This window comes from Uloborus diversus, chromosome 4 (genome assembly GCF_026930045.1).
Source record: "Uloborus diversus isolate 005 chromosome 4, Udiv.v.3.1, whole genome shotgun sequence".
Classification (NCBI taxonomy): Eukaryota; Metazoa; Arthropoda; class Arachnida; order Araneae; family Uloboridae; genus Uloborus; species Uloborus diversus.
Window position 1 is genome coordinate 35,376,542 of NC_072734.1, and position 18,502 is coordinate 35,395,043.

General features: G+C 34.4%; 1 protein-coding gene across 1 annotated transcript in view; it reads left to right on the plus strand.

The window, feature by feature from the left end:
- Positions 1 to 18,139, plus strand: part of LOC129220225 (metabotropic glutamate receptor-like) — a 66,807-nt gene extending 48,668 nt beyond the window's left edge. Inside the window, exons 2-5 of the mRNA XM_054854589.1 lie at positions 930 to 1,473; positions 3,925 to 4,202; positions 7,177 to 7,400; positions 15,011 to 18,139. Of these exons, the coding sequence (XP_054710564.1) occupies positions 991 to 1,473; positions 3,925 to 4,202; positions 7,177 to 7,400; positions 15,011 to 15,153 (1,128 nt within the window). The 5' untranslated portion in view covers positions 930 to 990 and the 3' untranslated portion in view covers positions 15,154 to 18,139. The remainder of the gene's footprint in view (positions 1 to 929; positions 1,474 to 3,924; positions 4,203 to 7,176; positions 7,401 to 15,010) is intronic.
- Positions 18,140 to 18,502: the final 363 nt, after the last annotated feature.

Below are 18,502 nucleotides of genomic sequence, written 5' to 3' on the forward strand. Positions count from 1 at the left end.
TGAATATAATTATTTCTCGAAACTAGAGTGAGAGGGGTCAAATCAATATATTACTTCTTGATGTAGTGATAAACAATGGAGGCTGTGAATCCTCAGAAATATAAATACATATTTATGCTACATTATAAACACACGTAATTTCAGTTTTAATATTAACTATACCTGTGAATGTATTTTGAATAACACGGGAAGATTCTTTGCTGAAGATCTACTACGCGTGCAACTGGTTCTAAAATTCCTTTAACGATTTTATTTTTAATACGGAAGAATTTTTTTCGGACATATGGCGCATAAGACTGAGTCTGATACTGTAGCTTTACACCAAAAAATAAGTGATATTCTTTTTTTAAACAAACCCCTTTAAGAAAAAAAAATGTGGGTATTGATGATTTTTTTAAATATTTTAGAGGGGAATGCCCCACGAGTCTCCCAGCTTGCCTACAAATGCTCATGCTTGGAAATGTTTATCACTTTTGCCCCCAAAAGAATAATAATGGTTAATATCATGCTCCTCCAAATAAAAATAATGAATGATGAATAATGAATAAATATAAAGCTGTCGAAAACTGAACAAAATGTGAACTAAAGTAATTTCAAGAAAGTGTGGGTGCCACTTCTGAACAGTGGGACGTGACAGGGGAAAACGATTGTCCTATTTGGACTTAGGGGGTCATCTTGCATAAAATTCATTTTTAAGTTTTACTTTACTTTTCTTTTTTTTTTTTTTTTTTTTTGCCGCACAATGTAATTTAATTCGTCAACTTATTTTTTCTCTACATATCAAATATCCATTGTAAGTTTAAAGTTGTATCGACATTGAATTACTATATGCATTAACGATGCGTAGTTTGGTTTACATTAATGTAAATAATGAAGAAAACCGATTTTGCCTTCAAAAATAGAAAACTAATACTCTTTTGTATTTTCAGACACTGCCCAACTCAAGAGTACCCTTAGACCATCACTTTGATCGCTCCAGCAATCAAGACAATGGCTGAAAATGACACAACATTTAACACAACATTTGCAGAGCTTCCAAAATTGAACATTACCATAGATTTCAACTTGACGACAGAAGATGGCAACATCACTAAACGTGATGTTCCATTTTATCTCAACTTTCGCGACGAGCCATGGGTCATCCCCGTCGTGGCCTTATCTATGTTCAACATTGCTGCCATCATCATTTTCGAAATATTTGTTTTGTATAAATCATGTGGTGGAAGAAGACATTTGCTTATGGGACAGATCTTGCTTCTAGGACTATTGCTTTGTTCCCTTCTTGGTCTAACGTATGTGCCACAACCGCATTGGCTGTTCTGTGGAATTGCTAGGGCTGGAGTTGGAATTGCCTATGCAATCGTCTACGGTACTCTTCTGGTTAAGTGTATTTTTCTCCTAAAACTGCATCACGGAGTTTATTTTAATGCGTCATTCCAAGGCCTGCTTTTGTTCTTTGTCGTTGCTGTTGAGGTATGTTGTCTTCCCCTTCTTTCAAAAAGCAATTATTGTTATTACCTTATATCAACATAGTGTTGTTTGAATTATATAGATTTTTCATATTATAACCATACAGAGAATTCAAGAGCAGGTTGCTGTAGATTTGATATCTATTTTCTAATATCATACGTAGTAAATATTTCATGCTACGTGTGGTATTAGATAATGGAATCTAATAGTCTCAAATTAGAAAAAGAAGATCTATAACGCATGATTGTATAATGAATTTTTCAAATCACCTTTAATAAATCAAAGTATGTATCATAGTCATTAGCTAAAATGTTGTATTTTGCTATTTAATGCATTGCAATACATTTTTATTGCACCCACGATTAGGTATATGTAAGTAGTTAGATCTGACTCATTGAGGTAACAATAGTAAGCACAGGACATATTAAGTAGAGAAAATATGTATTTTAAAGCTTTTTATTCTAGAAAAGAGATGGAAATATTGCTGCTTTTGGTACATTATAAACAATATAACATTAAATTTTGAAAATAAAGCAATCAGAACTGCAATCACTTGTTACGGATGGGGGTAATTTTAGAGTGTTGGCGTTACTTAAGAACTCTTGCCTTCATTCTGACAGCAATTTTTAGGAGCAGTAGTCTTAACTTTCATGAGGATCCTTCAAAGGTTTTTGCCTTTATAGGCATTTTTTTAAACAGTTAAAAGTTAACAAAATAATAAAAATACGATATTTAAAAATGTATTTTTACTTTTTTAACTTTTTAAATAGTTTATTTTGCATGTTTCAACATATCTTAGCAAATGACCTTCCTGCACAAAAAAGTAAAAATGCCAACTTGTAACCACTAGACAAATATACCCCCCCCCCCTCAAACCACCAAAAAATTAAAATAAAATAAAATAAAAACTAATTTCGTCTCGTATGGAAATTCCCATTACTACATATATTGTGCAAAATATTTCTTACCACCAAACGGCACGACTTTGAAGGTCACGGATCAGGACAAAATTCTAGGTTTAGGTCAATTCGCGTTACATATGAACCCACGTAAAGCGATTTGACTGCATAGGCCCTAGTTCGGCCGTCATTAGTGTCCAAAGTTGCTAGTTTAGCCTCAGAAAAGCAATGGTTTTTTTCTTTGAAATTAAACTTGTTTTATCCTTTTCTTGCTATTAAAATGCATTATCACCCAACTAAATGCATTTACAATATAGAATAAATTCCTCCCTCCCGTACGTCGTACTAACAAGAGATGCGAAAGATGTCAGGAGAGCAAATATTGTGCCAAAGCTTCAAATTTCAAGGAAAATTCTAATGCAGTTCTGGGACCAAACAAGCAAATTTAGACGCTCCTTGAAGCCAAGATAGAGCCTATGCACTAAACTTTTTTTTACATGGGCGCATATCTAGTACGAATTAACCTAAATCCAGAAGTTAATCCAGATTCATGACCCTCAAGTTTTTGCCGTCTGAACCAGACAAAGTGCCAGGATTCCAGAGTTGCAATGGCGTTTTCATTGGAATTTGAAACTTTAACATAGTATTTGCCCTCTGTATACATTCAGCGTCTCTTGTCAGTACAATGTAGCGGAGGAGGAGGATTTATTCTGTGTTGTCAATGCATTCAGTTGGCTGATACTGCAATGCAATTGCAAGAAAAGGGTTAAAAAACAGTTTAATTTGAAATGAAAAACTATTCTGGACTCAGCTAGCAATTTTGCACCCCGGTTACAACCGAACTAGGCCCTATGCAGTCCAACTGCTTTACCTGGGTGCATATTCAGCGCGAACTGACCTAAATCCAGAATTTCATCCACATCTGTGACCCTCAAAGGTCGTGCCGTAAAAATAGTTAGTTAAAATCAAACTCATCTTTGTAATATTTTGCTTGGTGTTGAGATGTCGCAAAGATTACTTATAACTGTAAAGTTAGAACGAAGGTGTGACGTCATGATGATGTCATACACACATAAGAGAGGTTGTCTCAGCACCAGGGGAGAAAAAGAGAATGGAGAACGCTCTCAAGGAGAGAAAAAAATTTAACATTTTTTCTATCTCCTAAATTGTCAATGAATGCAATACATACAGGGATTTGACGATTACGTACTTTTTTGAACTATACTTGAAGAGAAGTATCGGGATCCTCAAATATTACTGCAAAAATGAGCTAATGTACGGAGAGCTAATGCATATAAACGTACGGTCCTGCAGGTCCGTGGATCTAGGTATCGCAATTTTATAATCACCAAAATAGGGCACATTTCGTTGTTTCTCCCTTTTTTTTTTTTGGAAACTACTTTAAGAATGTACAGATTTTCTTATGATAGGGACACCAAATTTTACCAGGACATCACCTTGTATTGATCAGGTCTTACTAGAGTATTTTTCTTTCGTTCAAACTGTAATTATATTTTTTAAGGTATGGTTAACAAATGTTGCTTCTTCTTTTTAGGTTGTCGTGATCACACAATGGCTAATATACGAGCCACCAAACACCACCTTGGCATCCGTTTCTGGTCATACTTCTCCAGTATGTGAGAAAACCCCCGTTGAAAAGATCCAGTATCTTGTGTACGACATGTTTCTGCTGTTTCTGGTCATCGTCGCATCCATTCGTGCCCGGACACTGAGAGAAAACAATAAAGAAGCAGTCTACATCGGAGTGGCGATCGGTTTTTCTCTCATTCTGTGGGTGGCTTGGACTTCATTGTGTCTCATTTTCGATAGAAGGCAAGTCTTAATAATGTCAATTAGAGTAACGTCTCCTTAATCCTTAAAGCCTGCCACGTTTTCCTCAAAAAGTAAATTGCCCATATATGGTAATTTCCCGGTAGACAGTGCCACCCAGCGGCCATCCAATGATAGCGTTGCTATGGCGATGATGCCTAGTAGTTCAAATTAAATTCTTAATTGGTTAATTTATAAATTCTCTGTTATTAGTTTGTAATATCTCCGATAGGTGGCCGTACATTTTTGAGATCGTTTTTGCTCAATGTTAAAAACGAGGAAGTGATAGGCATACAGTGTTATAGGAGATGTTGGTTAGAATAGTTGAAAATAAACTGAACTACCATGCTTGTGGTGATTTTTAAAACTAAACTATTCTTGAGCGACAGGAAATGTAAGAAAGACGTTTTGGGAAGACGTTCAGTGTTCCCTGTGCACAAACAGCTCTGTGGGTATCATCATCGTTTGAAGGTGACATTAAAAAAATTGAGATCCTCAGACTTTCCTCTCCAGCTAATCTACAAAGGAGAAGTAGCTATAGTCGGGGAAACCTAACCTGGCAGCATTGTGAAGGCTATGCATATCCTATTCACAGCCTTACGACGCTTTCAGGTTAGATTTGCCTCAAATATAGTTTCAACTTATTTTGGTTGTTACTTAGAAAGCTACTCAAACCATTAAGTTTTTAATTTAAGATTTCCTGCTATCATTGTGCAATTTTGGATGTCCCGCTCCCCCAAACATAGTGTACTCTCGAATCGATGGAAAAAATTTAGCTTGTCATTCCTCCTATCTTTTTAGACGATTTTATTTTGATACAAACTGTACTTTTGTAGGTAGTTTACATACATTCATCGATATAATTTATTTTTTATGTAATTTTAGGTAGCATTTGGTAAACGTTGTGTCGTATGCGCAATTCATTAATTACATAATGATGATTTTGGCAATTCCCCCCCCCCCTCCTCCCATGTAAGGGTACGTAAGATTTTTCAAACCCTCCCTCCTTATCTTACGTAAGATTCCCTTTCGATTCTCAAAATAATAAAATACCGAGTCTTCTATCACTGGAATCGTTATTAAATTCACAAAACAATTTAACTTTAGTAGTAGCTATATTTAAACTTTTTGGGTAAAGAAATATTTACTAAAAAGTTAGAATCTAGACTAAATGTTTTTTCGACATTTTTTTTTTTTTTTTTTTTTGTGCATGAAACGATATTTATTGAAAAAAAAAAAAAACATGCCACACATAGTGCAATTCTTTTATTATATTTTACACTATTTATTATTTGTAAAAAAAAATGAAAAACAGCTCATCCTAATACGTTTTTTACCTTCCAGACGCAACCGAAATAAAATCAGTGCCAAACCACTTGATAGCGCTATTTCTAATATAAAATATCGACTATGAAAATATTATGTAAGAATGGGTTTGACCCCCCCCCCCCCAAAAAAAAGTAAGGGTAGTAGAGATTTTCCCAATCCCCCTCCTCTTCGAGACCCTTACGTAATTAATGAACGACCCCTAATGCATTTAAAGAGGAAACTGGTGATCTGGGGCATTCGTCACGGGGAACGCGTTGACCTGCCTTCTCCATCACCAATGCTCTATAACCTGAAATATTTGTATACATTTATAATATATGCAAGCATAATTTTTATACTTAATTCTGCTACACTATAGACTTAAATTGTACCAAAAGTTGTTTCAGAACACATCACTCCAAAAAAATAAACAACCTTATCTGTTTTGTGGAAAGAGAGGGCTACATCATCAGTAGATGCTGATACTCGTAAACAGCACGATTTAGAAAAGTTTTGATGGATGCCCAAAAGTGCAACCTCCTAAAAAAAATTGTTAAAGGTAGAACAGTAATAAAAAGAAAGGAGAAATGCCAATATAACGGTGGAAAATGATCTTAAATTGGAGGAAAGTAAATTTAAAACGAAACCTATACAAAGATTTAAAAAAAAAAAATCCGACTAAAAAAAAATACTCAGATTAAAACGAAACTGACAAATGAGGACCGAAGACAAAGAAGGCACTTGTGGTTCATTGCAAGAGCAGTAAGTCTGATTAACCGTGGCTCCAATGCACGAATACACCGCATGTGGGCACACGAGCAACGTGTTGTAAAACCAGATTCCTATTTCAAATAAGGAGAAGGCTAAAAGTTTTGAATAAAATATTGCCATTTTTAGTCATTGAAAAGGTGTAAGTGTTGTCCTATTTGTAGCTAATGTGTTATTAACATCCTTCAATTATGTGACAGAAAAACTAAAGGATGCAAATGGATTTTTTAAGAAGCAAGTAAAACTTGTGCAAAGTTCAAACCCTGGTTAGGCATACATTGTTTTTTTTTCTTTTAACTTTTACTGACATCATGCTGTAGTATAGCAGCTCTTACGATTGATGCTATAACATCAATAGTTAGGAGAACTCTGTCAACTTCCACAAATTAGACAATAGTTTTCGTAATGATTGCATTAGGTATCTCCAAAACTTTATTCTTATCATTTACAGTTCTTTGCTTATTGGTGCTTTAAATAATTGAGGCCTTTCTGACACTCTTTTGCTCAGAAGAGCTCACTTAATAGTTTGTCTATTTTGTTCTAAAATGAATGGGTGTACTTATCTGTATTAAATGAATCTAAGTGAGTAATTCATATTTTATAATACAAATTATTTTCATTATATCATCATATTTATAATTACTGACAATTCTCGATAACTCAAAGCCTAATAACTTAAATATTCCTTTATCTCGAAGTTTTCATTGGATCCTTAACTCTCGAGAAAGCTGTGGAATCGTCTCATAACTCGAACTACTAATAACTCGGAAGATTTCAGCTGAGCCCTGCGAGATATAGAGAGCTGACTGTACCTTGAGAAAGAGAGTAGTGACAACTAAATGGTACTTCGCAATGAACTACCGAAACTAATTAATTAGGTTTTCTCTTCTCTTCCAAACAGGTACGAGGCGCCTGCCGAAGCTCTTGGACTCTCATGCACTGCACTGATTGTTTTCCTCCTGGTTTTCATTCCGAAAGCAGTCCAGTTATGCAGGCCTCGTCAGGAATTGTCCTCCAGCAGTCACTCCGTCATCCACACTCCGTCCTTCCTGCACCTACAGCCCCAGGCCATTCTGCCTGGAAGCGGACAAGGAACTCTCATAAAGCAGACGAATGCCAACCCCGGTATTAAACTCTATTAACAAAACCCAACCCCCTACTTAGTAAACTATCAGGTATTAATATGCACTAACTCTCTATATTTTTACCATTTTGGTACTGTTTTCATTGCATGCTCTTTCATATTTACTGTTACTTTGGCACTAAAAGAAACTAACTACCTACAGCACGATTACAGTATCCGGAAAAATCTCTGATTATTGTAAATATATGCTTGTAGTTTTACCTTAGTCCCTGCTTGGGGATAAATTGCACCTCATAACTCTATTAACTCCACTAAATATTTCGAATGAAAATCCATAACACTTGATCATCCTTTTCACAATAATTGAGTTAAGATGCTTATGACTAATTACTATTAAATGGATGCCTCACTTGCCAAATCGACTAACTCCATAAAACAAAAAGTAGAGAGTAGTTAAGAAAAAGATGGATTTGTTCATAGGAGTAAATAGGGCCTCTTGTGTTACATTTTCGGTCATCACATGGTCAGAAATGTACTGAACCGAAACCTAAATATGAATTCACATGTTAAGCATTGATAAAGCTATTATAACAGAAATGATGATTTTTTTTAAAAAGTGAAGTTAATCGATTTGGCAATTGAAGGCATTCATATAGTACTGCTAGTTAACTTCTTATGTTTTCTCCTTTGTTAATTAATTTAAAGAGCTGTTCAAATTTGTTGTCATTTACTTAACACATTTGACGCATTCAGTGCACTATGTATGTCTTCGCCAGAAATTCAACGACAGTTTGCCTCTTGACATACTGAAAAATCACTTATAGATACACTAATATTACAATAACTTTAACTTAACAGCTAAAACGTTGTCTGGGGGCACCATTCATTTCATGTGCAATCACAGACTCCTTGACGTGATCCAGCCGTCATTTATGTACCGTTACAGACTCTTTGACGTGTCCTAGACGTTATTCCTTTTATCTGCCATTGCAGACACTATGATGTTTCTGAGATGTTATTCGTTTCATGTGCCATTGCAGACATTATGACGTATCTGAGACGCAATTCTTTTCTTGTGCCATTACAGACATTATGATGTTTCCAAGATGTCATTTGTTTCGTGTGCCATTGCAGATTTTCAGACACCTTTGAGACGCAATTATTTTCTTGTGACATTACAGATATTTTTATGTCTCCGATATGTCATTCCTTTTCTTTTGCCGTTAAAGATATTTCGACGTCTGGAGATGTCATTCATTTCATGTATCAATACAGACTTTATGACGTCTTCAATACGTCATTTATTTCACGTGTCAACGCGTGATTACTAGCTTTTTGACGTCTCTTAGACGTTACTCTATGTCAATGTCTTAATATTACTGTTATTTCACCAAAAGAATATTTCGCAACTATTGGCTAACTCATTGACTTCCTGAAAAAAGTCACTTTCAGGAATGCTAACTTTACAATGACATCCGAAGACGTTATTCATCTCATGTGCAACTACAGACTTTTTGACACCTCCTAAGTTTCATTCATTTCCAATGTCATTACACTCTTTGACAATTTCTAGACGTCTTTGCGTGCAGGGGCGTGCGCAGAGAGGGAGAAGGAACACCTGTTGGCCTGGCTCGAGCCTGAAGGGGGCCTAAGATTTTTAAAATGAAGGGTTAAATATATGTAAGGACGTAATGGTAAACAATATGGAGGGGACCCGTAAAAGGTATTTGTGACGGGCCCCAAAATTTCTGAGCACGCTCCTGATTGCATGTCAAAAGGTTAATGTTTACAGCTTTTTTTTACAAATAAATTCATAAATATAAGAGCAGCTAAACTCTAACCTCTTGACAGGAAATGACGTCAGAGAACATCGTTCATTTTTCGTGCTGTTACCAATTCCTTGCTGTCTCCCAATCCCCAACTACAACTCTGCATATAATCCTAAAGAATATTAAAGAATTCTTTTGCTATTCATAAAGTGTCTTGGTCGTCTGAATGTATGCACAGTTAATGATCACTTAAATTGTCGTCAATTTTCCTCTACCTGTCACAAAGATTTGAATATATGTAAGACATTCAACTCTTACGGTGGTCTACATTCCTCTAAAACCATTAATTACATTAAAACGCTCAAAAACCATTAATTACATTGAAACGATAAATAGCTTTCGATATAAATTATGATGTGAAATTATCACAAAATGTGGCAGATACGAGCCATGTGACAGGCAAAACATGAACTTAAAAGTACATAATGTGGTTTTCATAATCAAAGCTAAATCATCACTCTACGTTTTGCACTCACTTTTTTCACTGCTGTACATGGATTCATTGGTTTACGCAAAATATCTTGCTAGTTGTATCGCAAATACAATAAAAAAATAAAAGTGCTTGTTGTATAAAATTTTCATGAAACCACTTACTTACCAAATATCTTAAAAACATTTTTAATTTGGTTTTAGCATTTATTAAATAATTCGATGAATGTTTTAAAATTATTATTTTAATTTAAGTATGGTTTATGAAAGAAAAAAAATTATTTGATAATATTGAACTTTAATTAAAAAAAATAAATAAAAACTAACTAATACTATGCAATCATATGCATTAGAACATAATTATTCCTAACAAATTCAGGATCCAGCGCGTCCTAATTAATAAAGGAACGCATTAAACAAAGTAACACATAAATTGAAACAAAGTACATAAACTAACTTCTGTACACAGTAAAAATTGTATTTTGAATTCAAGAGTAAAAGCACAAAACTACATAGGAGAAAGAAAATCAAAATACATTAAAATGACAGGTAATTGTTTTAATTGCAAAATATAAAACATTCTCAATATTTTTCCTTCCAACTTCCCCATTCCCTTCTTATATAGTTTTTTATAGAATTGACTACTGCAGTTTTCGTCTACTTCCCTTTTTCCAAAATAAATTTCCCTTTTCTAAAAATATCATTTAGTATTTAAGTACTCTTGAAAACGTCCTAGACCTGTATTGCTGCGTGTAGCATTTATTTGTTTTAGTGACAATGTCCTACCTAAATTACGTATCATTTTATTCATCACTAGCCGCCTGCGGCGACCAGCTGGTCCGCCTTTTTACGCCAGGGGTGCCGCCCTCGGCGGCTGCTTAAACAATTTAGCGACGACATTAATCAATGTTTTTCTCTATAAATCGGTATTATCATTCGTTTTTTTATGCCAATGTTGCCGTCTTCGGCGGCTGCTTAAATAAATTTCGTGGCGGTGTCAATCAATCTATATCTATCTATATCATTAAAAATTTGAATAAAATATTTTCTAGATCTGTCTCCAGTTTCTTCGTTTGGAATATTTTTAAAGGAGGGGGAGGGGAGACACAAACGACGTACTCTTCATGCAAATTTTGTCGAAAAATAAAAAAATCACTTCCACTTTTATGTGAAAGCATTGTTTCTTCAAAGTCATGATGTATGTGGGGGAGGGAGGGGGGCATTGACATCCAATGTGAAAGCAGCCACCTACGGCGGCTGTTTCGCTAACTTGTCATTTACCTTTTTACTTCAAGTTTGCCGCCTTCGCCGGTTGTTTAAATAAATTTGGCAGCAGTATTAATCAATCCATCTCTATCTTTTTTTTTGTGCCATTCACATTTTTACGCCAAGATTGCCGCCTTCGGCGGCTATCTACCTTTACAATCTATCTCTACATTTTCTTATCCATCTCTATTTATTTTGACTTCCTCACCCATTTCCTAATAAAAACAAAGAACACTCAAAAAACCGCTTTTTTTTTATTTAAGTAGAGCAAAAAAAAAAAAGCTCAAATTCCCCTTAGTGTGCAAAAAGTAGCGTTTGACAAAGAAAAAAAAATCTCGCTGTTTTTATTGAATTAATGCGCACAACTATGAAATGTAACGTAATATAGATACAGCGAAAGGTCCAGCTTGGGGGGGGGGATGGAAAAAGAAATAAATGCAATCCCTAAATAAAACAAAAAAAAAAGGAAAGAAAAAAAGCAAGCGCTGCCGAGAAAACACGTGGTCATCACGTCAGAAAATGTAGAAGTAAGCTATAAGTAAAAAAAAAGATTAACATTGTTTGCGATTAAGATTCCATCGTAAATATCGAATCGAAACCCAAGTAGTGACGTCACAGGCATAAAAGATTGAAGAACGCTTTTTTCGACTGATGCGTGAAAGGACATGATGTGTTCAGCATTAAAAAAATTGTAAAAAAAAACTATTGCGTATTTTTAAGAACTTTTTTCTTCTGAAGAGGGCGAAATGTTTTTACTATTACCAACTTAAATTTCAGAAATGAGGCTTTGATACTTCTCGCAGGATGATATTAGAAAAAAATAAAACCCAGGAAAACATGCAAATTAAAGGTTTTTTCAAAAATTCGTAAAAAATACAAAAATTGCTCTATCTTCAAAATTTTTTTGTTCATCATGTTTAAAATTAAATTTCCGACACTATAGTATCAAAAATATTTGTCTGACGCGATTGGTTCGGGGTCTGTGAGGTTAAAAGTACTAAAAAGTGCTAAAAATCACATAAAACATTAAATAACTTTTTTCTAATTAAAATATCAAAAATCGAAGCCCGAGGTGCACAACTTCAGCAAAAACTACACCTGTATACCAAATTTCATCTTTCTAGGCCTTACCGTTTTCCCGGGATGCGCGCCACACACACACACACACATACACACACACACACACACAAACATCTTATTTTATTATATGTATAGATTTCAATCACAAAAGATTTTCAAAAAATGACTTAGAATTTCTAATCTAATTCTTAATTTAACCCAGAAGTGAAAAATAGTTCTGAAGCGGAGGGATCACACTCAGATTGCATTTTATCCCAAAAAGCAGATCTCTGCCTTAGATGCCCAGCATTCAGAAATAATATTGTCTCTTTAAATGTTGTTAAAAATAAAATTTATTTTAACGGTAAAATAACCTTATTTTTTAAGCTGTTGTATACTTTGTTTTAACTTGCTGCAATTTGTATGCTTTCAATATATATTAAAAAACTTTCTTATTTTTTATAATTACTGTTGCTCAGTTAACATTTTATGTGCACTTTTATATTTTTAATCTAAAATATGCTTCTACGTTCAGAACAATAATGTTTTTTTATTAATGAAGTTTTTAGTATTAATGCATTTTTTTTTACAAAAATAAATAAGTAATTTAAATTAAAAATCAATGTGGTTTAATAAGCTTTTTGGATATGCATGCAAGTTTAAGCGAAAGACTATAATAGTCATTGAAACTAAAAGCTCAAGAGACCATTGACTTTGCAGTCATAACATAAACAATTGTAAAAACGAAGTTAACGCTCCGGAAATAATAAAAAATACGGAAGTGGTTGAACCATACATAATGGATTTAACATTTTGTTTTGATATGTCTGCATTTGGGACTATGAATTTTACAATTATACTTCAAGAACAAATAAAGCGTTGTCAATGTAACAAGTCTAACTAGGACTTTTCATTCATAACTTTTCAAGTTCAATCATAGCGACATGAATGCAAAAGGTTTCGAAGTTATGTTATGATTTCAATGCTTAACGTCTCATACTTTGTCATGTTATTTGACATGTTTCAATGTTGTTATCTAATTAAATAGATGATGACTAGTAACCATTGTCTTCTGTTGACTCCTTCTAAACGAATCCAAGCTTTCCAACTGGAAAATTTCATCGAGTAAGGCAGATGAACAACATAAAGTACCTTGTTGGTTTTTCTCCTCTTTCAACTTCTCATCGAATTGTTATATCGTGACTTAGTATTTGAAAAAAAAAAATGTCTTTTTTCCACCACTTAAAGGACAGTGTAACAAGAACTCTCGAGTGTTGCATGACTTTTTGCAATTAAGTAGCCTTTTATGCAACACAAATTGACTTTGTCAACACTTCGCAAGTACTGTCAATTTGATCCCTAAACAGATGAAAATAATTATGTTGTCATTTCGAATGTGGAATGAAACTCTCACATGCAATCGTGGAATGGATCGACTTTTTCTTTTCAGCGCATAACTTCCAAGCTTTTTTTCTTCTTTTCAGATGAACGTAAAAATTGAACTCAAATTACATCAAGAGATATATCTATTTTTTTCCAGGTGTGAGAATACTGTTTAATATTTTTAGAGGAGTGATATTCATTTTGGATAGGTGAAACATGCGAAAAAAGTGAAGACTGTAATAGTAATCAATGCAGAGGTTCCCCGATGGGAGGACACGGGAGGTCAAAGTGACCTCCCAAAAGATTCCTTATTCGAAAAATTTTGTCTGACGATTAGGAAAATTTAGACATAACTGCAACATTGCAATTATTAAGTGCCCGAATGCACCTCCCCTATCTTATCTTCGACAAAATGTGTAGTATTATAGTTCCATTCGACAAATTGAGAATTTCCGCTCACCCAAAAGTTTTGGTTCAGGGCGTCCTTATGTGGAAGTACTCTTGTACAAATGTTAGAAAATGTCTCAGTGCCGACAACTCCCGTGTGCCTAGTTTTCTGGGAGAGTGAAAAAATTCTTTGGCGAAAAGTTCTTTTAGAATAATCATCTTTGAGAATCTCTGTCACACTGAATTTTCCCATAAACTCTGAGAAATAATTTGTCTGGCAACAAAAAAAAATTCTGGTTCCTAAGTATTTACAAGTTTTGTCAGTTGTTGTCTATGTAAAGCACGGGGGTTTCACTATCAGGTCAACAGGTGTAGGTGATATAGAGAACACTCCTGAATTAGATCACTTTAACAGTGTTTTAAAAGGTTTTTTTATAATATATTCAAGAACGCCCCAATGGGAGTTCACGGAATGTCACCACCGTGACCTTCCAAAAAATATCCTTATTTGAAAAATTCAGTCTGCCGATTCGGCAAATTAAGAGAAAGCATTGAAAGAGCCGAGGACTGCAGTTTCGTGCTTATTAGCACTCATCAGCCCGGCATAGGAAAGTGACTGACAAGTGACCGAATCAATAGTTCGGTTCAACTCGAAGATTGAAGGCAAGGCAGGTATATTCAGTAAGTTACCGCCCTATGGCTAGGGCTAAGGCAGAAATACATAAAATACACCGCCAGCTCAGTCAATTCCAGCTGTCTGGTCTGTGCTAATTCTGTATTAGCTACCAGTTTGTTCGGCACTCTTGGTTTCCTTAAGACGTTTTCCACCTTCAGCTCAGTCACTTTCCTATGCCGGACTGATGAGTGCTAATAAGCACGAAACTGCAGTCCTCGGCTGGAATTGACTGAGTTGGCGATGTATTTCTGCCTTAGCCCTAGATATAGGGCAGAAACTTACTGAATAAACATGCCATTATTTTCCAAAGAAGATAACGTCCTTTGAAGGCCTTTAAGCGAAAAAAAAGAAAATTAAAAATTTCTTTTTGTGGCTTTCTTTATCCAAACGAGACAACGTTCATATTTCATCATTCCATGATATTCGTTGTTTCATTCGGCAAATTGAAAATTTTCCCCCTCCCAAAAATTTCAGTTCGGGATGTCCCTGAATGAATTTAGTAAGATTGAAACGTATATGTGCATTTATATACGTACTAAATTTTTATAGTTATATGTTTATTCATTCAAAGTGCCATTCACTTTAATGTGCAAACCTTAACATTCTCTTATACTTTTTGCAGATTACTGTCGTAATTACCCGTCAAGATTCTGGCGCTACGATTACCCGAGCTTCCAACAGATGGAGCCACCAGCGATTGTGTCTTCTGATATGAACTCGCTGAAAAAATCAACCGGATCTTTTAACCATTCCCATCTGTATTAAGGGCCTAATTTTATGAGGAGATCACGGGAGCTGAGCTCCTGCACTTCTTTTGGATTTCATGTGGATTTTAACCATTTTTGACGAATTTCAGACTATTTTCGTGTGAAAATAGGTTTTGAGAACCATAGGGCTCCTGCATTTTTTTTTTTTTTTTTTTGGTTAGAGACTGAGAGCCCTAGTATTAACAATACATACAGTCTGAGTAAAAACTTTAGGTCCAGTGCATTTTTTTGAGAAATTGGACACACCTTAATCTTAGGATTAAAAAGTCATATGAGTGGGAATTATTAACCTTAAATACAAATAAAAAAGACAAAAAAAATTAATTGTAAGTGTTTCATTATCAGAAAATATTACAGATCAATATTTAAACCTGAGTAAAATCTTTAAGGCCAACATAGAAAAAAGCATATTGGGACAAAATTTCAAATATTTATAAGCTTGTGTGGGAGCATTCCTTCAAATTACTTCAAATATTCTTGTTTTCATGAATGGAACTAGTTTTTGACAAAATTCGGGATTGTATTTTTTACCATTCATCTTCGATGGTAGATTTCAGCTCTATTGATAAAGTAAAATGTCTCTCCTTTGCATAAACTCTTCTTGCTAAGTCACCCAATAAGTTCTCTATTGGGTTGAGATCTGGAGACTTAGTTGGTCATTTCAAAGTTTCATTTTTGTTTACTTGGAGCCTATTTTTTGCACTATTACTCGGATGGATAGATGCATTGTTTTGCTGATATTTTCAATTTTCTCCAGCAATAAATTCAGCATTTGGTAAAAGATGACTTGGGAGGACATTTTGATATGCTTGTAAGTTCATTTTACCTGAAACAAACGCAACTGAGCACACACCATTGTAAGCAAAGCACTCTCAAGTTCTGACAGAGCCTCCATCTAATTGGCGCTTGTAGAATATTTCTTTTTCTTTTCGTAAATCATGCCAATAGTACCTCCGTCCGTTTGGTCCATCCAAACTCCACTTCTTTTTGTTAGAAAAAATTATTTGTATTCATTGGTTACCCCAGGTCATGATTTCCAGCTAAAGTTGAAACGCTCTATTTTGTGCATTTTCAATAATTTGAGGTTTAAGCAATTTTGCAGCATTAATAAAATTTCCACACCTTCTAATTGTGTTACATATCGTTTTTGACAAACATTTAAACCTATCGTCTTAATAAATTTCCTGGTTGAGTACTTTTCAGGTAATGTAACAATTTAAAAACTTCTTCCATGACGCGAGGACAAAGCTTTAAGTTTTCCCGGGTTTTTTTTAACCCTAATTGTGTTTAAATCAAACAAAAATGTTGACTTCAGTCTTCGATCTTCCTATTTTTTCGCAATAGTACGTCTACTTATCCTTGTTGAAGAAGAAGCTTCAATCTGCCCTCTTTCTTCAACAGTTAATTTCTTACCTTACAATATCGTCACAAGTAGGACAAAAACTTTGAAGAAATTAATCACAAAACTGCAAATTGAAGGGTTTTCACAATCTTGTTAACTGAGGTGACATTTATTACAGTATATGTACTTGCAGTTTTTTAAAAATAATAGTGGCCTTAAAGTTTTTACTCAAACTGAAATGCTAACTTTGAATAAATCACAGCTTTTCTGGTTATTGAATGCTTTACAAATCCTATTTGTTGTGTTATTTCTTACCAATGAACGTTAATAATTAATAATACAATAATATTAAAATCCCTTTAGCTTTATTTTCTTTTTTTCAAAGAAAATTATACTGGCCTTAAAGTTTTTACTCAGGCTGTATATGTTGGGTGATACTTTTAAAACGAACGTTTGAATGTAACGCTCTAAAGTAATGGATTCACTGAGTTCCGTCTTATATTTACGTATTTTACTGGTGTGTGTAACAGTTCAGTTTAAGCGGATTTAATCATATGCTGCATTTGTTTGATTACTGAATTGTAAGTGCAAGTCTTAATTCGAGCTTGTAAAATCTAACCAAACTTATCTAATGATAGTTGGCTGAAGCGCATTTCAAAGCGATTTGTTTTCAATTGCTGAAAATACATGGAATGTAGATTATTTTTGTTAAGTTGAAATTAAAACAATGGTTATGGATTTAGAACGGGCAGTTGCCAGATTGGCTTCTTTAACTAATTTACCTACGATGGACCAACCAAGTTCTCGCATTTGAACCTACAACATGTTAACTAAGTTTTTCCAGATGAGTCAATCATGACCCAACTCGTTTTCCTGCATTAACCTGAGGTTGGGATTTTGTTGCCTAATTGTCGTCCAAACTACCTGTGTTTCCATTTTTATTGTTTCATATCCTAACTGAAAAAGATGATGGTCCACTGTTAAGTTACCGCATAAGTTGAGGTTGGTGTTTTATTAGTGAGTCGTTTGCCAAACTTTGTAAAGTTTTCAGTTTTCATCGTTATATATTTGTCCTAACGTGAACTCTATTCTGGGCTAATAATGTTGCTGCTGTCAACTGTTGTCAACCACATTTATTAAGTGGGGCTGGTATTTTGTTGTTTAATTGTTGGCTACCTGTTCGTACTAATATTCGGCCCTTTGTAGCCAACCACATAAGCCGCGGTAAGGTTTTGCTGGCGAGTTGACCAAACTTTTTTTTACTTTCATTTTATCGTTATTTATCCCAACGTGAAAACGATGCTGAGCCAATGTTGCTGATGCCAACTATTGACAACCACATAGTGTGGCAAACATTAATTATTTGCCAACTCTTCTAACCGTTCCCCAACGTTGGGCCACCCTGCTGTCCTACTAGGGATCTAACTGGAACCATCCCTTAGGATCAAATGCATTTCATTCTAAACATCATTCTCATCCTTTACTAAAATATTTTTTCCATTACAAGATTCATCAAGAAGTAATTTTGAAAACGGAGGATTCAAGTAAAAATCATGCTATTATAGCATTGAATATGTATAACGAATTTACAATCATTTTTATATTTCATTTGTAGAACTATTTTAGCAATAAAAATGAAATATAGTGTTTTAGTTATCGTACGGAGTTATTTGTCCTCAGAACAACATTCAGTTTTGATTCTTTAAATAGCAAAATGTTCATTAACTTCTTTATTCATTTCAGATTTGTACAAAAATGTTTAAGTTCTAGTTTCTTCGAAGTTGAAACCATAAACATTTTTTCTGGCCAGTATCGGTGAGAAGTTTTTCTGTACGGAACAATGAAAAAACTTGCTATTAATGATTTTAACGAAATCTCGCCACTGTCAAAATATAAGGTGAACACAACTGTTGGATCCTATTTCAGAAAATCATATTTTCGAAGCTACTGCGCATAATAAAAATAGTTATACATGAGTAAAAAGAAAGCTGCCAGGTTTCTTCAT